We start from the raw sequence: 22,419 nt of genomic DNA on the forward strand, positions 1-22,419 counted from the left end.
AATAAATAAATAAATTTATTTAAAATAAATAAATAAATGATGTATTGGAAGGGGAGAGGTTCAAAATGTAGGGGGATATTAAACTACAGAACGCTTAGAGTATTAATTAGAGTATGAGTGTTTCAAATTGTGGTGTTAAACTATGGAACCGTTTGGAGGGGACGCTGAAGGAATGTCCGAATATAAAACAGTTTAAAAATATATAAAGAGAGGATTCTTACAGAAATGAAGAGGGTGTTTGACTAACACTGGGTGAAGGAGCTTACTGTTATTTAATTTTTAAATTTTTGTTGTTATATATATTAGTTTGTGTGTGTGTTATATGTGTATATATGTAAGTGTTGGTATATATGTATGCTTGCATATATGTATATTATAAAGACTATTATTATTATACTGACAGGAAATGAATAATATATAAATCACTGACCTTTCTAGAGGGGTGGGATAAAATTAGTTTATACTTCCTCCCACTCCTTTTCAGACCTGTAGGTGGAACATTAACTTTCTTACTTTATTGTTTATTTATTTCTTTTCTCATTAACTCTAATCTATGTTTCTTGTGCCCATTCCTATATGATTATTTTGTTGCTCTGATCTGTTTTTTATGTTTGATATAAATGAATAAACTAAACTACTATTGTTCATGTTGTATGTTGAGCATTTCCACGATGTGAGATCTGAGAATATTGTTAATATAAATCACTGATTGGACGGTGAAGCTACTCATCAGGAAATGATGAAACATCCAATCATCTGTGTAGCTGAGGACCCGTCCCATCTGCACGTCACTGTCTCCAGTCTTCACATGTCGATTTAAGAGCAGGAGAGACTCAGGGTCAGATTAGTTAAACTAAACCTGCCTGCGAGCAGCTTTAGTTTCACTGAGTATATAACTGGCCCGTCTCAAAAAGAGGGTTCAGCAAAGTCTGAGTCTAACCCTGAACTCTGAATTAACAGGAGGAAACGGAGTTTTCTCAGAGCAGGTGATTTGCGTTGAGTCAATGAACTTAGACTCTCTTCACCCACATGGAGCTGAGGTTTTAATGCGCTGCTATGGACTAGTGGTGGAGCACATTGTAAGAGAAAAAAAATAGGAAACACGCTTCTGCTGCAAGAGAGAGACGTGTAGTTGTATGTAGTCTGAATGTTAATATTACAGATGAAAATTATTAATTAACTAAACCAGAAATTCATTTCAATTAGTTGCAATCCTGACCTGGCAGCAGGTCGAGATGAAATATAAAACTATACACGCTAAACGTGAGTCCTTCACTGTTCAGTTACATCATCAGTATCATCCTCATATATTCCCAGGGACCAGGGAGCTATGCAAACTCCCATTTCATCAAAAGATAGGTTGACAGCCTCAGTTACCATGGTAACCCACTCCGAGCTTAAATGACCTCTCTTCCTGAAACGGGGCTGGTGTTCGTCCGCTCTCTCTGCGTTGATTAATCTGCCTTTGAGAGACGGAAAACCCAAAGTTGCCTCATTTCAGGCTTTCAATAAGTTTATGATCAGCGGACATGGCAACACGGTTCAGAGGAGGAGGAGGAGGAGGAGGAGGAGGAGGAGCATGTACGTAAACTGTAGTAAGATAAAGAATATTATTTCTGATGGACTGACAGTATTTCCTGGAAAGAGTATCATGGCTACCTGTGATAAAAAATAACTAAAAAAAAAAAAAAATAGAGGAATTTTATTTTCATCACGTAGAAAAACAACCTGTAAACCTGCAGGTACCGCCGATACTCCGCCGATACTCCGCACTTGTCTGTCAAGTTGTGAACCAGTGCTCTGGTTCCCTCTAGTGGACTCTTTGAGGTACTGCACACACGCATTAAATTAGATTAAGATAGATAGATAGATAGATAGATAGATAGATAGATAGATAGATAGATAGATAGATAGATAGATAGATAGATAGATAGATAGATAGATAGATAGATAGATAGATAGATAGATAGATAGATTGTACTTTTACTTCAGTGAAGGACGTGCTGGTGGTGTAACTACAGCACTCGCCACACACTATGAGCTTATAAATCCAGAATACTACTTGACCAACGTGCATGAGGCTGCTCACAGTTTGAACTGAACCTGCTGCTCTGTAGATTTGTTACTGTGTTCTCCAGAAGTTCACCTGCAGCTTCATGTAGTTTACAGGATACAAAGCGTTTCGTTGTAATTCCACTGGATCCCTGCACCAATAGAAGAATCACACCCAGCAGTGCTTACGAAGCCTAAATCATTTGAATATTTTCCCATTAATCTTATTAAATTATTCCTAATGGCCTTTTGATTCTATTTTATTTTAATGTCTCGTCTGTCTCTCAGCTGCTTCTTTCAGTGTAACTTTGCATCAGAGCTTTTATCCATCATCATATGTCGTGTGTTTCTTTTTACCAAATCACATTTCTAGTTGATATTCTTATTCCTTCTCTGTGGCCACGGTAGCGTCAGCGTTTCCACGTCCTCTGACTTGGAGAGACTATCGATGTGGCTGCAGATCTTCTTAGAAAGACATTTTCACGAGTGATGTTCGATACCCTCCACCTCTCACCCGTTGACAGCTGGGATAAGCTGGAGCCCATCCCAGCTGGCATCAGTCGAGAGGCCGGGTCCACCCTGGACAGGTCTCCAGTCAATCACAGGGCTAACACTGACACAAACAACCATTCACACCTAGACAGCATGTCTTTGGAGGTGGGAGGAAACCGGAGCACCCGGCGAAAACCCACGCAGACACAGGGAGAACATGCAAACTCCACCCAGAAAGAGCCGAGCTGGACTCGAACCTGGACCTTCTCACTGGGACGCATCAGTACTAACCTATAAGGAAAGAAAATACGGTTATTCAGTGTGACCCAGTACAGCACCCAACCGTGGCTTATGCTGGATTTGACGTATGTGGCGCTGGTGGCTGCAGGAAGCGAGAGGAGACTTTTAGAGGTTTCTTGTTTCAGTAATTTACGTCCATCTCACTATATATGAGACAAAACGTCCTGTTTTATTTTTATTTATCTTTATGATGTTGATTGTGTCTGATTCAGACGGCTCACCACGGAAACCCGGTAACACCCAGATCAGCTTTTAAATTCCTCTTTCTCCTTCTCTAGAAACGCTCCCAGTTCAGTTTCATTTTCTCAGCAGACCTTTTCTCTCAGTTTAGTTTCCCCTCAGTCTGACTCGTTCAGCTTCACACCTTGCGTTTCTTCGCCCCGACCACATTCACAGGCCGACAGCGGCTCAAACCTGAACACAAGTGTGATCTGCAGTTGATGCATGAAGCTAAGGATGGGCTGCAGTCACGAGGGTTCGTTAAAAACCCACAGAGCAATAGAAATAGAAAAAAGACAAAGACTTGGTGTGTTCGTATCTGTGGGGATAAAGACATTTGGCAGGCTGTAGTTTAGATGTCATGAAGTCATGGGGATCCCTTAAGAAGACACGGGTCAAGTTTAAACCTCAACTTCCCACTGGTCTGTCAGAACAGAAGTAGCTGCTCCAGTTGCCTTTATTCGGCGTCTTTTGTATCACCGTGACCTGGATGACTGAGAACCTTCACAGACACATGTTTTGGTGGAAAAAAAATAAGGTAATTTTACGTATTCATGTTGAAAAATGATGAATTACATTTGCAAAACTTTCATAAAAACTCATTAAATGTCCGTATCCTGCCCAGATAGGGGTATAAAGACAGAGATAGTCACGCTCAGATATATTTCCAAGTCTTTACTCAACAGATAATCACTTATATAAAGGTGATAAATATTGATTACACTTTGTTTAACTCTTAAATGACTTACTGATTAATCCATCAGTGGTTTTGAGGGGTTTTACAGCAGACCTACAAGGAAGATTCAGATAATGGAACCAACTGATGAGATTATGGTTAAATACAAAAAAAAGAAAAAAGTCTGTGCAGTGTTCACCCAGTGAACCCAAAAGAAATGGGGTTCAAGGTGTTTGTGTGACCTGGGGCGTTGTTGTTGTGCAGCTGTGCATAAAGAGGCAGCTTTGACTTTCACGGTGACAATCATGCAAACTTCGCTGTGAGCTCCTGTCGTTAGAACTTTGTAGGCAAAACATGGAAGAGTAGCTAATGAATGGACTACAATATATGAAATATTTTTAACTTCATACCCTAAATGGGCAACGATACAAACTGTGAAGTGGAACATCATGAAATTGTGTTATCATAGCACATAAACATTAGAAAATAGCAATTAGTTGTTTTTCTAATGTATTAATACGTGTTTGCCCACTTAAGGGTTAAAGGTTTTAGGGTGGGGGTTTGTTTGTGAAGGACAATTGGGGTGAACATGGGGTGGGGGGGTCCAGAGTTCATACGTCATGTCATATGAATGTGGAGATACTCTGTACCGTGCTGTAAGGAAAACCTTGGAATAAAAAAATCAATAAAAGAAATAAGACAAAGACTGAGTTTGCTAGTTTTTATTAGTCTGTGTTTTGTTTTAATTTAAATGAACATGTAGAGTTAGGACAATTAAAAAGACGGTCTGAATTACATTTGCTGAAAAGATTACACTAATATAAATATATTGTGGTGCTTTCTGAGTCAAGGCTGATGTTCACAGTTACATGCACGAAATAGTTTATAATTAACAGTTAAATGTTTGAGAATTAAAACATGAAAACAACAGTGGTGGTAGAGAGAGACACAGCTTCTTTAGACCTGGATTTCAATGCTTTTATCATTTCTTTATATGTGATACAATTAATTTAAACATGATGCTTTAAAATGAGTTGAAAAGTTTGATTTATCCAGGAAAAAAAAAGAAAAAAAACATTGAAGGAAGGAATGTGGACTCACAGAGTTTCTAGAAGACGTCTCATCTGAGTCTTCGGGTCCACCAGGACCAGTGGAGGAGCTGAGGTTTCATCCTGAAGATCTGACTGCGTCGACCAGCGGGAAGTCACCTGACCGGCGTCTAGCAGTGACCTGATGATCACCTGTGACTGAGGGAGGGGGGGGGGGCGTCTTCATCTAGAACTCTCATTAGAGATGAAGACGTCCCTTTACCCTCTGTCCCCTTACAGCTGTAGGGACGAGACCTGAAGCCCAGGTGAGCATCTGGTCATTGACAGACACCAGTCTGGTGAGTTCCTGATCAGCGACGCTCACAGATCTTCTGAACTAAACCACGACTCTCCACCGGTCCTGGTCCAACTGAAGAAGATGAAAGGTCTTCTAGAGACTCCACGAGTCAACGGGTCTTTCTTTCATCGTTTTTTTTTTTTGTTTTTTTGGATAAACCAAACCTTTAAACTCATTTTAAAGCATCATGTTCAAACGTCCATATGTTGTTACTTTTTAGTCTTTTTAAAAACTGAAGTCACCTCACGATTCTCATAAAAGTGCCACTATCTGAAATTCATTATCTGCAAATATATAATGTTGTAGTTACAACATTGATAACATAGTTTTTTTGTTGTTATTCTATTTTTTTTTTGTTTGTTTTTTTTTAAAGTCTGTAGTTGTTTAAAGCTTCTCACTTGTGGACCAATGAAGCTTCCAGAATCTGAATGTGAACCATCCACCTGAAGCAGAGGCTGTTAGTTTGGGGACCGATGCATCGCTGGTTATGTTGTGTTGCCACGTGGCGTTGGTGTGTTAACTCCAACAGACCAACGCCACGCAGCGCTTCACTTTACTAACGAGACTCGTGACTTCTTATCTGGGCCAAACCGACCAGCGTCTGCTTCAGGTTCAGGTCACAATCCGACTGTGGACAAGTTCCTCCAACCGAAACCTTCTTTACAAAGAACTCGTTCTCCCCGGGCCGCTCATTGTTCTTGTGTGTGCGTCACAGTGTTGGGAGATGATCCAGAGAGACACTTTAAGACGGCTCTTTGAGATCAGGCTACCCAGGATGGATGTAAAAGTGAGTTTATGTAAAGCTCTACTAAGTGATTGTTAAACACCCATAAATAAATGGTCTGATCCCAGCTTGGTAGCTCAGTTACAGGGAACAAGACACAGACACACAATCAAAGATCACTGTGCTGAATGTGCAGCTGTCACACTTCACAATGTACGAGAAGCATCTCAGAGAAGATGGGAACTCAACACAAGAGCAAAGAAGATGAGAAGAGCTGAGCTGCAACTTCTGGAAGAAACATCTAAAAAAATAAAAAAAAACATCACGAAAAAAAACACAAAGTTATTGAAGGTCAAATGTTCGATCGTTCATTTGAGACAGATTTATCAAAATATCAACGAGGAGGAAGGAGGGAAGGAAGGAAGGAGGGAAGGCAAGAAGGAAGGAAGGAAGAAAGGAAGGAAGGAAGGAAGGAAGGAAGCATCCAGTTCACTCCACCTTTATCAAACCTTTCTACTCTCCACATGTTTTATTCTCACCTGTTGGTACAGGTTCCATTTTCTGTTGGGATGTGAGACCTGGGGACGTCTCTGTGGGCAGATTTAAGACACGTTAAAATCATAAATAAACTCCTAACCGTGACTTTTTGTTCCTCATCCCTCGGCTTTCAGGCTCACCCTCCACAGAGAGCTGCACGGTGCTGACAGCCAGGCCGTGCTCATCCAGGACTTTGTAGGTTCCCTCATCGGAGCGGGTCACCTTCTTGATCTTCAGCTGCTGGCGCTTCAGGTGTTTCTCCACACGTTCAGAGTCTTCATCGCCCCTCATCCACAGGTCGGACCACTCTGACGAGTTCCTGATTCAGCACAGACACCCACCCACGTCATCACCACACCCAGGCACAAGCTTCATCTTATTCATCTCTGGATTTATTCATAAACTTCACAGGATCAGAGAAAAAAATACAAATGAACACAAAGTGAAGTTCTTTCTTCTCAACAGCTGATGATAAACTTCTATGTTGTCCTTCCTTCATCCTTCTTCCTTCTAAACCTTTCTTCCTTCTTTCCTTCAAACCTTCGTCCTTCTTTCTTTACCACCATCCTTTGTTCCATCCATCCTTCCTGACCACATTACGTCGCTGGTTATTTTCAGACAAACCGAGATCATGTTAATAAAAACCAGGTGTAAACTCTTAAACCTTAGACATCAGACGGATCAAAACGGAACATTTACACCAAACAATGAGCCGCTTCACGCTCATTGTTGGCAGCAGAGAACAGAATTCTGTCAAGAGCTCTGCCTACTGTGGAAACTTGGGGTTTGTCATATGCCATTTAGTTTTTCCAAATTCCACAGTGTGGCTGTGTTTAGCGTCCGGTTTACGAGACGCTTGTTATGGGATGAGTCATTTTGACACAAACGCTAACGTTTAACGCAGTGTAGGCAGTGACAAGAAACAAGGGTGGTGAGAAAAGAAATGACAGCAGCCCGCCCAACCTCCATCTACAGTGGCCAGAGGAGCGTCATTTCATTAAAATAAATGTCTGTTAGCCGATAGCATGTGCGTCGCTCACCTGCCCTGGAAGATGACTCTGAATGAGTGTCGAGTGTGAAGCTCCAGAACCAAGTCGTCACCTGCTTGTCGGGTCTGCTGGGATTTATGGTCTGAAAGAGGAAAAAGATTATTAATAGATTAATAGAATGAATATACCATATTACACCAAATATACCACTAAATACGCAAAATACAGGGACTGCTATCTAAGAGGCTAGGAAGTGCTGCTATTAGCTGGGAAGATAGATAGAGCTACTATTAGCTGGGAGGCTAAGAAGCTAGGAAGAGCTACTATTAGCTGGGAGGCTAGGAAGAGCTACTATTAGCTGGGAAGAGCTACTATTAGCTAGGTGGCTAGGAAGAGCTACTATTAGCTGGGAAGAGGTACTATTAACTAGGTAGCTAGGATGAGCTACTATTAGCTAGGTGGCTAGGAAGAGCTACTATTAGCTGGGTGGCTAGGAAGAGCTACTGTTAGCTGGGAGGCTAGGAAGAGCAACTGGTAGCTGGGAGGCTAGGAAGAGCTACTGTTAGCTGGAAAGTTAGGAAGAGCTACTATTAGCTGGGTGGCTAAGAAGTGCTAGTATAAGCTGGGAGGCTAAGAAGAGCTACTATTAGCTGGGAAGAGGTACTATTAGCTACGTGGCTAGGAAGAGCTACTATTAGCTGGGAAGAGGTACTGTTAGCTAGGTGGCTAGGAAGAGCTACTATTAGCTGGGTGGCTAGGAAGAGGTACTGTTAGCTAGGTGGCTAGGAAGAGCTACTGTTAGCTGGGTGGCTAGGAAGAGCTACTATTAGCTGGGAAGAGGTACTATTAGCTACGTGGCTAGGAAGAGCTACTGTTAGCTGTTATGCATATCGAATTGTGACTGACCGAACACAGACAGCTTGACACTCTCAATGAAGACACGAGTTTTTTGGGACCTCTCTCCGTCCACCAAGACGAAGCTCTCGTATTGTCCCCTGTCTCCGAACTGAACGTCCTTGATGATCAGGGAACAGTCTCCGGACCTGAGCTTCTCCCCCTGTACCTCCACCCGGTCCTTGAACTCGTCCGCCTGCCACGTCCGGTCCCCCTGCTGCTCGAAGACGGTGTCGGTCAGGTGAGCCCACTGGATGTGGCAGAGGGGCCGGTTCTCCTCCCCCAGGCGTGGCTTCCACCTGCAGGGAAGCACCACCTGGTTCCCCACAGTGGAGCTGACGGAGGACGGGGAAGAGGAGTCTGGGAGGAGAAAAGAAACCAGCTGATTCTACGCCTGAGAGGGAAGGACTCTTTAAAGCACGAGGCGGCAGTGGTCTGGATTCAACATTCATCATTCACAAGAGGAAACAGGAAGGGCTACTATTAGCTGAGAGGCTAAGAAGCTAGGAAGTGTTATTATTAGCTGGGGGACGTACTAAATTGCTTGTTTTGTTTCTGTTTTTAATTTATTCTTATTCTATTTTGAAGTTTGCAGCACCTTCATTGTTTCGTAGCTTTTATTCTGTTTTTATTGTTTAATGTTTAGGTATTTTACTGGTTACCTACATGTACTAATAAAGTAACCTGATCTGAACCTGAACCTGAACCTGGACCTGAACCTGAAGCTGGACCTGGACTCTAGAGACCAGATTCGAATTTTGTCTCAAAGTTGAGATCAGTCTCGTCCCGTGTTTACTCACCAACTAGGACGCCAAGCAGGAGACACAGTGTATTGGTGAAGAACCTGAAAGACAAAGGAGACTGGATCAGCTGGATATAATTAGAGGAAGAAAACTGATTATAAACACATGACAGGCACAACCGGTTCTTACAAAGAGTAAAGACACAGATATATCTATAGACAGATAGATAAGATAAATATATATAAATAAATACAATGTCCTAGAATAAAAGTATAAAGACAATCAACAAGAATATGATGAATTGCTGTAATAAATGTATAAACATTGTGTATATGCTGTACATATAATGTTATAAAAATAAAGAGCAATGAGTGTAAATATAAAATATATACTATATGTAAAAGTATATTTAATTATAGTGTGTGTCTATATTGATAAATGTGTGATAAATGTGGAACATAAGGGTGAAAATACAAGATGTATGAATAAATAATATAAAATATAAAATGTATGATTCAGATTAAAATATGAGTCTAAGAGAAAAAGAGGAGCATCAGATTTAATTAAATTTAATCCGGGCGTGTCCCTGTATCTGGCCGTAAATGAAACTGAGAGGTGAGTAAGTTTCGTTTTTACTCGCTTCTATAAAAATGAAACCGCTGCGACCCTGAAACGAGTCTGCAGCCACACGGACACATCTCATCACACGAAAATGATCAGAAACAGAAATGAACAGACATGTAAAGACATAAACAGCTGTAGAGATCATAGAAAGATGAAGTGGTGTGAGGATAAAGCTGTGGTTCCGTTACCAGTGTTGGTCTGGGATTGACTTCATCTTGTCCTCTCCTTGGACACTCAGTTCAGTCTCCTTCGCCGTCCCCCGTAGCGAGCTGGGCTGAAATTACCTTTCTCTCTGCTCCCGTCACATTTATTTACACCTTTAGGTTTCGATTTCCTGTCTGTGCGTGTCAAAATAAAAGCATAAATTCGGCGCACAATAGCCGCGAATGTGCAAGAGGCGTTTACGGGGTTTTATTGTGAAGTCCGTTAATACGATGACTACGATGATGCAAGATGCGAATGAGTAGAAACGATACTTAAGAACTAAAACTAAACTGATCAGCTGAGAGGGCAGGATGGGTGGATGGATGGGGGGGGGGGGGGGGGGGGGTTGTTAATGCTGATGCTGACTGCAGGGAAAATATGTACTGTTCTGTTTTTTAGACCTCAGTGGTCTCGTCTGAACTTTACTGTCAAATAAAGTCCCACTCACTTCCTCACGTTAAATCACTGTTGTTGGATGATGGCAGGGTTCACGTCGGTCCTCCTGGTGTTTTGTAAGTCATTGTTTTTTTTGTTTATGGATTTAACAAACACAAACATTCACATGCACTCTTTGTTATTTTATTTATTTTTCTTATTTTAACCTTTTTGTTTTTATTTTATTCTCCTGCTCTTATTTTACGTACTGCTTTTTTTTCTGATTCTGATTCAGCTGCTTTAAAATATTGTAAATGCATCTTATATAAGAGCTTTTAAGTTTACATTTCAGTTTTAGTTTATTTAAGTTATATATATATATATGTGTGTGTGTGTGTGTGTGTGTTTGTTGCGTGCTATGTGTAATTATGCCTGTTTTGCTACCGGCTGCTGACAGACAGGGATCTTGCGTCACCTGTGTGCAGACTGTGGCTTTAAATCTCAGCTTTACTTTTATTCTCAATCATCTTCACATTCATTTCTATATTAGTGTATTTCCTCTTTCTTTTTCATTCTGAGTCGTTGTTGCTGTTGTTGTTGTTGTTGTTCAACACCGAGAGTCGTGTCAGATGGTGTTGGTGGGGAGGGAGCGCCCTGAGAAAGTATGGTGGTGCCCCCTCCCTCCGAAGAAGGAGGAGAACAGACATCAGATCAGAGGAATCTGCTGCAGATCTAATCTAGTCTAGTCTAATTTAATCTAATCTAATCTAATCTAGTCTGGTCTAATCCTGACCTGTAAAACTGAAGTTGTAACCATGACGATGTGATCAGCTGATGTTCGACAGCCTCGTCCACGTCTGCTCAGCCTCTGTGGAAATAAAACCTGAAGAACTTTGGATTCACTACAGTAAACCAGGACCAGGACAAGGACCAGGACCAGACTAGGACCTGGTTTCCTTCCTTCACTTGCTCAGCCCTTCATCCGTCCTCTCTCCTCAGGTGCTGCCGGATGCGGCCTGTCTCGGTCCTCGCCGGTCCTCCGTCCAGCCCAGATGTTCCAGACGGGACAGAACGTGTCTCTGAGCTGTAGCCTGAACTCCAGCCTGGAGGTCACCTGGTTCCTGCTGCGCTGGGACCAGCTGCAGCCGCTGTTCACCGTCTCAAAGAGCAAACTGAACGGGAACGACGTGGTCAACCATCACGCAGGATGGAACCCACGTATCAGCTCGGGGGGCGAGCTGGACCGAGGCCTGGTCCTTCTGGAGATCACGGGGGTGGAGGAGGAGGACGCCGGGCTGTACTTCTGTAGCGGACGCTGCTCCGGAGGAAACATGTGTTTCAACAGAGGAATTCACCTGACAGTCGACGGTGAGTCACATGATAACTGTTCAACGTGGAGGCACATGAGACACACAAGACAGAAAAACAGGAAAACATTTCAAAAGGCAACTGGACTTGTTGTTTTTTGAGAAGACGTTTCGTCTGAGCTTGTTCAGTTCTAAGAAGATGGAGGGAAGCTGAGGTTTAAGTAGGAAACTCTGTGGGTAATCAGACAAGTCAAGCAAATTTCTCAAAAAACTCTCAAAAAGTCCAGCTGCCTTTTTATTTTTATTTTTGGAAACACCTTTTAGATTACCACTGAGAACCTACACAGACATGTTAAAAAAAACAGGAGTATTTTAATGAAAAGGTTGCAGGTATAATCAACGTTTCCATCCGGAGGTCGACAACTAATTATTGCCTTAATCTGACTTTAACTGGACAACTTAACGTTACTCCAACTAAAATTAGAGTTCTCCTTATCTGACTAACACATGCAGATAATGGCTGGAAATCCTTTTTTTCTTGGCATGTATACGCCTTAATCAGACTTTAACTAGACAAGAAAACCAGTTGCAGAAGAAGAAGGTAAACGGAGCCGGTAGAAGAACCGCCTGAGAGATAGCGCCATCTATATCTGCACCATAACTCGCACATACATTATGTACGAGATAAAAGATCTGAACTATTCTCAATCTGGTTGTTGTTTAAATATGATGTAATAGATCGACCAGAACGGGGGCTGTAATATCGCGCTGAAGAGGCACATATCGCCACCTAGTGTGGAGGAGGAGGAGGACATGTTCCCCTGGGGACAAGGACCACATTCAGAAAGTGGCGTGTTAAGAGTGACGAGGGTTTAAATGGGCGCCGCTGGCTAACTGGTAAAGTGTGAGTTCAAGGCTCGTTGGAAAAATTCTTGAGTCGAGCATGAACAAAGAATAAAGATGAAAAACGAAGAATGAAGAACGTCTCTAGCTAAATAGAGTTTATCCCTAAATAAAAGTGATGTTTCTGAAATTCCAGGAAGTCCAGTCGCTCTTTGCTTCCACTGAAAGGTGTTTTATGAGATAAATTTTTATACTTATAAGCCCCCCCCAAAAAAAAAACCACCTCATGAGCGAGTAGAAGTGTTTTAACTGTAGACATTTGTGAGGCGTTTCCATTACCCGTTCCGTACCCGTATTCAAGATACGACGCCAACCTACACCTCACAGTAGAGAAGAAAACAACTGAAGGACACATGTGGTAGAAGAACACACCCACAGCGGCTCGGTGGTTAGCGCTGACGCCTCCCAGCGAGTGTGTCCACGTGGGCTCCCACCTCTAGAGACGTGCTCGTTCACCAACAACCCCCACCGCTCCCCTAGAGAGGATTAACCCATTTAAACATGAATGTAGCTTTTCAATCGGAACATTGGATAATTCAAACAATATCTAGGAAAACATCAGGTTGAATAATAATACATCACCATACAACTTCCAGCTGCAAGAGGGGAAGTGTGTTCACAGGGCATGTAATCATCAATAGGCAGATTGTGTATACTTACACCACCTTGTAGCGCAGAGGTTAAAAAACAAATTGTGTAGTTTTGGAAATTAGTCTGTAGTTTCTCACAATTAAAAACAAAGTTGTTCCTCGAGACACTGGTCACTCTCTGAGAGAGTGACATTAGGCGTTCAGACATTAGGCGTTCAGACATTAGACGTTCAGACATTAGACATTATACATTAGACTTTCAGAGAAACTCAAGGTCAGGAGCAGATAAATAGAACGGACCTGAGAGGTGACTCTGTTCAGTTAATGAGGAGTTGTAGTTCGTGAGGATGGTCACGCTCACACTTCATCAGGACCACAGCCCGGGGGGACAAGCTGGTTTCCTGGCGGTGGTTTTGTTCGTAGCGTGTTCAGAACAAAGTGGCGACAAGTCCTTCGTGGAAACAACTCAAAGCAACAGACGTTTGCAGATATTCACACAAGTTCTGAAAGTAAGAATCAAACAGAGGAATACTCTAGATAATTAATCGTTCCTTGTGGCTTCAAACTCTTCACAGATGGTGTTGGCACCTTCTTTTGTAGAACCACATTATGTTTTATCTTTTATATTTCTTCACAAATCTTCACTTTCACGTCCAGAGAAAATCTAAAAACAATATTATTAGTTGACAGGTCTAAGGAAAGTCCTCATGTTCCACAGGTTTGTGTCGTAAATTGTGATATGACTCAAGTCTGAGGCAAAACAGGCGGATGAAAAGCTAAGTTTAGTTTAGTTTAGTTTAGTTTAGTTTAGTTTAGTTTAGTTTAGTTTAGTTTAGTTTAGTTTAGTTTAGACTCTTCACATTTCCAACAAGCAGCAAACCAAAGGGGAACGAGACACGGACACATTCAGCAGATGAAATCACATTCTTAATGTAAGAATATGAAGTTTGAGTGGAGTTAATTTTCCTGCTGAGCGGAGGTAAAACCGCTGATGGTGTTTCAGTGGAAATCCGTGGTTTCATTGATTCGGTGTCAGCAGCTACAGAGGAAACTTCTCTTTTCAAACAGAAAACCCCAAGAGCACGGAGACATCAAAGATAAAACGAAACTTTAAGAAGGACAGTGGTGGAGGACGGTGGAGGACGGTGGAGGGGGGTGGTGCTAATATGCTCATTTCTTCTTAAAACAAATGCAAAAAACATCCTGAAAGTCGACAAAGAACAGAATAAACCAACAATACCAACACCTGGTACAATGTTTCAGTTTCATGCGTCTGACTGGGTTTACTTTCTGGACTTCTTTCCCTCCTTTCATCATTTGCTTTCCTTCCTTCCTTCCTTCCTTCGTTACTCTAGGAATAATAATAGGAATACACTGTAGCTCATATTTTATGAGAATAAATCACAACATTTTTCATTTATTATTTGTTTCTTTTCTCATCATTTAGTTAAAAATCATTTCCTCACGTCCTTCGTGTCATAAAGTCTGCAGGTGTCTGAAAGCAGCTTCATGCTGAACCTTTCATCTGGTTTCAGGTCTGAAAAAGAAATAGAAATTCTAGCCTGGAGCTGACAGAGCCTGAAAACTGAGCCTGAGGTTGAGTTGAAGGTGAACATGTGGTTTCCGTGTGTCTCTGTTTCCAGGAGTCGACGGCTCCAGAAACCAGACGTCGTGGCAGCCATGTTGGAGCCTGGGGTTCTGCCTCCTTCCGGGTCTGCTCGCCACCGGCTTCGTCGCCGTGGTCGGATTCTACTTGTGCTCAGGTAAACGAGGTCCTACGTTCAGGTGACGTACAAATAAAACGCATACAAATCACAGCACGAATTTACAAAAGTGCAAAAAATTACATAGAAGACATTTTTTTTTTTTTTCAATGAAAATAACTGCGATTCCTAATTTGTGGACAGAACACGACATTTTATTTTAATCTACTTTTCTTTTCCTTTATTCCCTTCTTTTTAGTTGTGGTTTTTAAGAGTGTTACTTTTAAGGCTAAAGAAACGAGCCCAGATTACACTGACTTTAAAAGATATTTTATTAAACGTTGACATTCTCCTAATTTACTTGTTCTTCTTTGCACTAAAACTAATGGAAAAAGTTTAGAGTTGTTGTTACTTGTAGGTTGTTATTATTGTGTTGTGTCACTGGTCCAGTGGAGACTAAATTTGGCCCCGAACTAAAATGAACCCTCTGGTTTAAACTTGGACTCAGACTTTAATGATCCAGTAGGAATATTACTTGGTCACAGTTGTTTGTAGTTGCACATTAAAACCACACAAGTAAAAAGATTAAATAACCTGCTACATATTTACCTTTACTCCCCTCTGCTGGTGGAGCTGTGGAACTACAACTCTCACATTTAAAAAAAAAACTACAAACACATTATAAACTCAAAACGCTGAGTAGGTTGTTAGACGTGTGTGTAAAGCCGCTCACATTGTTGGAACCAAAACTTAATGTGGAAATTCACATTTTATAGCTCAGAGTATAATTTTGCTCACTTCATTATCTGCACTAGTAAATCTCAGCTGCTGTCGTATCTCCTTCTGTTTGTTTTAACCCTCTGACCTTCCTCTGGGTCGTCTATGAGACATCAGCAGCATCTTTTTGAACCAATCAGAGCTCCGGAGTAAATGCTGCATGATGTGATATGATAACAGTCATTATGGGATTCAACCAGCTCAACTTCTTATTTTTTAACTGTGTGTCAACGTTGATTCCTCCAGAACAAAACCACCTTTGACTTTTGTGTTCATGAACAGGATTCAGTTTACTTTTTGTGTGTCCTACAAAGGCTGGAATGATGAGAGGTTCAATAAATCCCAAAAACGTTACGTGCACGTTGTCGTAGTCTACACCTAATGAAATAATTCCTCCAGAGAAGCTGCAGATGAAGTCATCAGTCATGACTGAGCTCAGTGTTTAATGGTGGGTTGTTTTTACGAGCTCCTATAGCTCAGATAAAAATCACAAGAACAGTCATCAAGTTTAAAATAATAAAAATAAATCAATTATTTTCACATCAGGACGTCGGTTTAATTCAAACATTCAGACCTTTAGTCACAGACATACGGAGAAATTAAAAGCTGTAACACATGTTTCAGTCCTCATTCCCTGACTTTAAGAGAACATCTTTAAAGAGACCTGGCGTTGGTCCAGCTGGAGGTAAATAACCACAGGAAGGAATAAAGTGTCAGTAGATGGCAGCAGAGATCAGATGATTCCAGACACTAAACCCTGAACCTTCACGTAGAAGAGAACAACGATAAACATTTTCAAGGTCCTCAAACGCAACGCGAGTCTGTGAAGAATCGAAAATTAACTAAATGAGGGAGTGAAAGTAAAAACTAATTGAATCTAAAACCATAAAATGTCTTTAAAAGTGAAAGATTCTTATTTTTAGGAAGTAAAGAAATAGTAGTCACACACATGTGTTTGGTTGTAGATTTTACATCTGCAACTATAGTGAAAACAAAAACTTAGCGGATTTAAAACCATAAAATGTCTTAAAAATTATTATAAAGAAATAATAATGTCTGATTTTTGTCTGATTTTACTTTAGATTTTCTGTCCATGTTTTATAAAACTGTTCAGGTTTTTCAGTTTCCATTATTTTCATTTCCATTGTCAGTGTTTCCATTAAACGGCAGAAGTTGAGTTCAAGTTCCTGATGAAAATCTGAATTTCCCCAAACGCAGCATGAGTCTGTGAAGAATCTAAAATGAACTAAATTAGGCAGTGAAAGTAAAATCTAAAACCATTAAGTGTCTTTAAAAGTCAAAGATTCTTATTTTCAGTAAAGTAAAGAAAAAAGAGATAATGATCATCACATATTCGTCTGGTTTTACTTCAGATTTTCTATTTTTGTAAAACTGAGGTTAAAATGTTTCCAGTAAAAGAAAAGTTCTAGTCCCAGATAAACATAACTATGGTCCTCAAACACATCATGAGGACAGAGTCCTGAGGACTGTGGTCCTCAGGACGTGGTTCAGAGTGTCTTCAGCAGCAGGCCGTAGGGACGGATGGACTCCTGGACGATGGCCTGGGTCTTGACGTGGTTGCAGCCCTCGGGGACGTAAACCAACCACACGTCCTCCCTCTGACACTTGGTCCTCTTCTTGGGATTGATCCGGTTCTGGAGGACCACCTGGTACGTCTTCCCATCCACCTTGGACTTGAACTTCTTGCAGTACTTCTCCGCCATCTTGACGTCCGGTGTGGAGTACACCCCCCGTCCCCTGGTGTCCCCCATGGTCAGGGAGGCGGCGGCGGCGTCCAGGAAGGAGGGCTCGTCGGACGGGTCCCCGTCCCGGGTCAGGATGATGCCCAGGGAGCCGTCCATGTTGTGTCCGTGGTAGGAGACGGGCCAGGCGTCGTCCCCCGTCCCCAGCCAGTGGTCCCCATCGTCATAGCGATTGGTGACGCGCAGGGCCACCCGGTTCCACCCGCAGGGGCGGACGTACAGCTCCTTACCACGCATGAACTTCCTGTCGCCATCCTGGAGAAGGAAAACAGAGCCGTTAACAGCTACATGCTACATGCTAATCAAAACATAACCAGTCAGACATTATCAGCTACATGCTACATGCTAACCAAATCATAACCAGTCAGATATCACTTACATGTTAGTCAAATCCTTATTAGTCAGACATTAACAGCTACATGCTACAATGCTACATGCTACATGTTAGTCAATTGTTAGTCAAATCCTTATTAGTCAGACATTTGCAGCTAAATGCTTCATGCTATGTGTTACGTGCTACATGCTAATCCTATCATCAGTCAGACATTAACAGCTACATGCTAGGTGCTACATGTCAATAATCCTATCATCAGAACTTAACAGCTACATGCTACATGCTAGTCAAATCCCTACCAGTCAGACATTTACAACTAGAGGCTACATGCTATGTACTATGTGCTACATGCTAACCAAAACCTTACCTTTTAGACATTCACAGCTACGTGCTACATGCTAATTATATCATAGTCAGTCAGACATTAATAGCTACATGCCACATCCTGTGTGCTATCAGAAATTTACAGCTACATGCTACGTGCTAATCAAATCCTTACCAGTCAGACATGTACAGCTACTATTCAATCACACTGACACACAGCTAAATACTAAACTTACAGCTTCCATTCTATATGCTACATGCTATGTGCTATATGCTATATGCTACATGCTACATGCTATGTGTTTTCTAGATTCTTTTTAATTAAATCTGACTGATTCATTCATAGTTATTCTTTTTTATTTTTTATTTATTCTTATTTATTTGTTGTCAGGTTTTTAGATTTTTTTTGTATTTAAATCAGACATCCTTCTCACTCTGTTGTTGAGTCACTAGTGATCAGCTGGTCAGACCAGTTCCTGGAGGCCCAGGTATCGAGGCCTCACCTTAATGTTGGTGAAGTCATAGTCGTACTGGGGATGGAAGAAGTCCTGGGGGTTGATCTTCACCGTGGTCTGCAGGCTGGGCTCCTGGGGGCCCTCGGTCAGAGCTAGGGGGGAGCTGTAGAGGTCCTGGTCCTCGTCCACCAGGGACAGGGTCCCTAAGCTGGGGTACTCCAGCTCCTTGAAGCCCTTCTGCTTGTAGAACTCCTTGAGGGCCACGATGTTAACAAAGTCCTGGGGGGTCAGCTGGGAGGCCCCGCCGGTGGACTCGACGTTGCAGCCGGACAGAGCCGACAGGGCCTCGAGGCAGAGCTTCTGGTCTGGCATTGTCCCGAGAGGACGAGGACGAGGAGGAGGAGGACGAGGACAAGGAGGAGGACGAGGAGGGGACGTCACTGAGTCTCTGAGTCTGTGTCCGAGTCGTCTTTTATAAAAGTTTAAATCTGGGAGCTGCCTCCGAGTTCCAGCTCCGACACAAACAACTCGCCCTCCTTCACTTCTTTCACTTTCACTTAGAGTTCCTGCTTAGAGCGGCGGAGGGGGACGGCTCTAACTTTAACTCTTCGCTGGGTCCCCGGGCGTCTGCTCTGGGGTATCACATGTTTGTCATTTGCAACAACAACAACAACAATAAGAAGAAGAAGAACAACAACAACAACAACAATTAATAAAGACAATAAAGATACATTATGTCAACTTCAGTAAAACCATAAAAAGTGAATAAAAAAGATAATTAAAAGAAATAAAAACGTGATCACATTGTTATCATTTACATTAATACTGATAATGATGATGATATAATAATAAAGTCGGGAGAAATTAAAACAATTAAAGGGACAAAGAGCTTCAGTGTCAGTCAGAAAACCTATAAACAAACTAAACAGAATAAAAATGTATATTTTTTTCATAATTTCTAGTTTGTTTAAAGATTTCAAAATTTCACATTTCATACAAAATGCATTTTTAAAAAAGTATTAAGACGAAGCTCCTTTACAGGAATAATTTATATTTCTGGTGCAGCTTCAAAGTTAAAGACTCATTCATGACATATATAAGAGGAAACTAAAGCTTGAGCAGAAATGAAAGTTATAAAACAAGAATAAAAGAGGCCAAGTGTGTTTAAATGTTTCTCTGTCTGTCTGTGATGTGCGACAGTTTCAGTTTTGCAGAAATAAAAGTATAAAAGGTTTCAGTTTGAAATGAAACTAAACGGGAGCAGGAGACAGAGAAGCTCATAAAAATAAACAAGTTCAACCACGTGACTTTTATTTTCAGATGCTTGACTCTTATACACATCACAGATTTATCTGCTTCCTGATTTTCATCTGCACATGCTCAGTCTGAAGAATCCTGAACATGTTTAAACGTGATTCGGTTTAAAGAAACAAACTGAACATTAATGAAGCTGCTCACCTCCTCTGTCTCTGCTCCGTCTGCAGGTAAACCAGCTGTTTGCTGCTGTCGCCGACGGCAACAGGACGTCACGCAGGTCAGGACATGGTCTCGTGTTTGATTCATTTTATTTAAATAGTTTTCATAGGTGCAGAGACTTGAAAACTAATCTGAACTAAGGTCATTTAAAAGATTCAGGGGGTTAGGAAACACAGAGGATGATATATTTGTCTAAAATCTTTTAAAGTCTTTATATTATTCTTATTCTTAATGAATTTATAATTGGTTTAAAATGAGCAGGTAAACTTATAGGATTTTCTCCAAGTTTTTAAAATTTTTTTTGATTATTATTATACTTTATATCATTTCTGTTCTTTAATGATGTGTAACTATAGTTATTTAGTTATTTTTATATTCTGATCACAAACCTTTCAAACCCTCCTACAGGAAGAGTCTTTACATTATTCCAGCCTGAATCATCCACACAAGCCCCGCCCCTCCAGCAGAGGAGGAGCCGGATTCGACAACGTCACGTACTCGACAGTGGCCAATCAGATGGCGCCAAACGCATCACGTGATTTGTAGTTTTGTAGTTTTTCGTTTGACTTTGAAATAAACTGGTTTTTATTTTTATTCTACTAAAGGTTTGAGGATTTATTGAAATATCTGACTTATTATTATTAAACTAATAATAATAATGATGATGTTAATAATGATGTATTGAATGTATTGTTTATATTATTGAAATACATAATGTAATTTCTTTTTCAGAGCTTTGAATGTCAACAACAGAACCCCTCATTTCAAATATGTGTAGTTCAGCTGAATCAGTGTTATTCTTAATAAGCTACGTCTTCTTTTTATTTTTCTCCTTCCACATGGAAACTCTCTGTAGATGTCTCCATTCAGACACCAGGGGGCGCTGCGATAATTCAAACTAGTCACTTCAGCCAGACATTAAAAATGATCAATTCTATGTATAAATAAAACATAAATCCCTTATATTCAGTTCATATTCTGAATTATACGCAGGATAAAACGAATTTCACTTGAATGTTTGTGTCATAGTTATATAATAGTTATGTTTATAGTAATATCAAGATAATTAATAAAGATAAAGATAATTAAAAACTGACTGGTCGTCTCAGCTGTTTTCTAAAGGTATTTTCTAGTTGTTTAATCAAATTGATGCAATTAGAAAATGGACCTAAATGATTTTTCTTTACTTCCATGAATCTTTTCATTTCATTTTGAAGCTGAACTGTTTTTAGCTGCTTTCTTTTCTCCTAATCCACAGAAACATGTTGATATATTTGTCATACGTGTTTTCAGGAGCTCTGGATGTAGATGGTGGAGAAATGTTCTTATTATGTTAAATCTGTGTCTTGTAAGAGGCTGTGACGGCTGCAGACCAGCTGCTCTGCTGTGCTTTTAGCTTCATGTACACATGTGAATATAAATATAGATCTGTACTGTGGGTGGAGGCAGCTGTAGCTCCTGGACTTCGACTTTGTGCCTCCAATAAACTGAATGTGAGATCACTGGTGTGTGTCTGTGTGTGTGAAGCTGCTCTTATAAGTTTAAGTTTCCATCAGTGCTAAACTTAGAACCTCAGCCGTTATAGACTCCTGCACTGTAAAACATTACAAGTCGGTAAAATGTGAAAGTATGAGTCAACCTGAAGAAAAACCTCTGATTCAACTCAAACAGTTAAAAACAAAAAGCTAAAAAAAAGAAGAAGCTAGCGATCATTTCTTTTTTCTTTTTTTGTCACATTATCCTTTGAAGAAAACTAAATTTGGCTGCGTTACAGTTTGTGGCTTCAATTTCTGCAGGAACTCTTCTCTTTAGTCAAATGTTCGTAAAATCCAGTGTCATGTCATTTAAAGTCTGGTGATGCATTTTTCTGCCTCTGTTCACCTTCGTGACAGAAACTCTGCCATAAAATCCTCATACATCAATATTTCTTTTCTGCTTTTTCTTTCATAAATGTTTGAGTTTCTATAATTTAAGGATTTTAACTGTATTTCAGAGCTGGTCTGAAAATACAAAGTATTAAATATTGTTTACAAAAAAACACAAAAACTGAATTATTTTCAATAAAATAAACAGTAGATGGAAGAGACTGTGGTGGTATTTAGAGTCAAACATTAGTAATAAAACTGGTTTGATTGCATTAGTATTTTTTATGTAGTGTCTCTGGACTCCCCATTGACTTCACTATTGTATAGTTATAGATTTATCTAAGTAAAATATGAGAAAGATCAAAATCTTGTCATGACTATTGGAGTTGAGGTTAGTTAATGGGATGTGATGTTTATTTTGTTTTCTGATTTTTATGATCTGCTCACTTGGATGAATGCAAGTATCTTTAATAAACCGCACGGTTTTCTGGCCCCTGACATACTCGGCTTGTGAGCGCATTGATTCCTGGTTTTTACAAATGTAGAATTTAAAATGAGGAAAGCAGCAGCATCCACCTGCATTCCTTTAATTTCTTTTATTTATGAGGCTAAAAACATTTGTACCAGCTTCGCTGAGCGGCCACAAGATTCTCAGAAGAGAAGTGAAAGGGAAACGAGTGTGAAGAGAAACGACCTCAAAGAAACGT

General features: G+C 40.7%; 3 protein-coding genes across 3 annotated transcripts; 1 reads left to right on the forward strand and 2 right to left on the reverse strand.

Annotated features, from left to right (window-relative positions):
* Positions 1-4,446: 4,446 nt before the first annotated feature.
* On the reverse strand, positions 4,447-9,973 carry lgals17 (galectin 17). The gene is made up of 7 exons (XM_047605205.1): positions 9,825-9,973; positions 9,070-9,113; positions 8,282-8,629; positions 7,427-7,517; positions 6,527-6,705; positions 6,389-6,439; positions 4,447-6,150 (listed from the first exon to the last, which is right to left on the reverse strand). The coding sequence occupies exons 1-7, from the start codon at positions 9,848-9,850 to the stop codon at positions 6,077-6,079; spliced, it is 813 nt and encodes a 270-aa protein (XP_047461161.1). The 5' UTR covers positions 9,851-9,973; the 3' UTR covers positions 4,447-6,076.
* A 239-nt stretch (positions 9,974-10,212) lies between these two features.
* On the forward strand, positions 10,213-21,349 carry LOC125020590. The gene is made up of 5 exons (XM_047606025.1): positions 10,213-10,352; positions 11,215-11,583; positions 14,659-14,778; positions 19,856-19,905; positions 20,256-21,349. Exons 1-5 carry the CDS (start codon positions 10,316-10,318, stop codon positions 20,391-20,393), a joined length of 714 nt encoding a protein of 237 aa, XP_047461981.1. The 5' UTR covers positions 10,213-10,315; the 3' UTR covers positions 20,394-21,349.
* LOC125020589 lies at positions 15,907-18,948 on the reverse strand. The gene is made up of 2 exons (XM_047606024.1): positions 18,420-18,948; positions 15,907-17,513 (listed from the first exon to the last, which is right to left on the reverse strand). The coding sequence occupies exons 1-2, from the start codon at positions 18,741-18,743 to the stop codon at positions 17,004-17,006; spliced, it is 834 nt and encodes a 277-aa protein (XP_047461980.1). The 5' UTR covers positions 18,744-18,948; the 3' UTR covers positions 15,907-17,003.
* Positions 21,350-22,419: the final 1,070 nt, after the last annotated feature.

This window comes from Mugil cephalus, chromosome 14 (assembly GCF_022458985.1).
Source record: "Mugil cephalus isolate CIBA_MC_2020 chromosome 14, CIBA_Mcephalus_1.1, whole genome shotgun sequence".
In the NCBI taxonomy this organism is placed as follows: Eukaryota; Metazoa; Chordata; class Actinopteri; order Mugiliformes; family Mugilidae; genus Mugil; species Mugil cephalus.

Excerpts from the sequence above, each read along its gene's own strand:
- lgals17 (XM_047605205.1), bottom strand. The coding sequence starts at position 9,850 with ATGAAGTCAATCCCAGACCAACACTG. Across the intron at positions 7,518-8,281 it reads TGTCAAGCTGTCTGTGTTCG|ACCATAAATCCCAGCAGACC; the intron begins GTCAGTCACAAT and ends TTCCTCTTTCAG. Across the intron at positions 6,151-6,388 it reads AATGGAACCTGTACCAACAG|ATGTTTCTTCCAGAAGTTGC; the intron begins GTGAGAATAAAA and ends TTATTTTTTTAG.
- LOC125020590 (XM_047606025.1), top strand. The coding sequence starts at position 10,316 with ATGATGGCAGGGTTCACGTCGGTCCTCCTGGTGTTTT. Across the intron at positions 10,353-11,214 it reads GTCGGTCCTCCTGGTGTTTT|GTGCTGCCGGATGCGGCCTG; the intron begins GTAAGTCATTGT and ends CTCTCTCCTCAG. Across the intron at positions 14,779-19,855 it reads CGGATTCTACTTGTGCTCAG|GTAAACCAGCTGTTTGCTGC; the intron begins GTAAACGAGGTC and ends CTCCGTCTGCAG.
- LOC125020589 (XM_047606024.1), bottom strand. The coding sequence starts at position 18,743 with ATGCCAGACCAGAAGCTCTGCCTCGAGGCCCTGTCGGCTCTGTCCGGC. Across the intron at positions 17,514-18,419 it reads ATGACTTCACCAACATTAAG|GATGGCGACAGGAAGTTCAT; the intron begins GTGAGGCCTCGA and ends TTCCTTCTCCAG.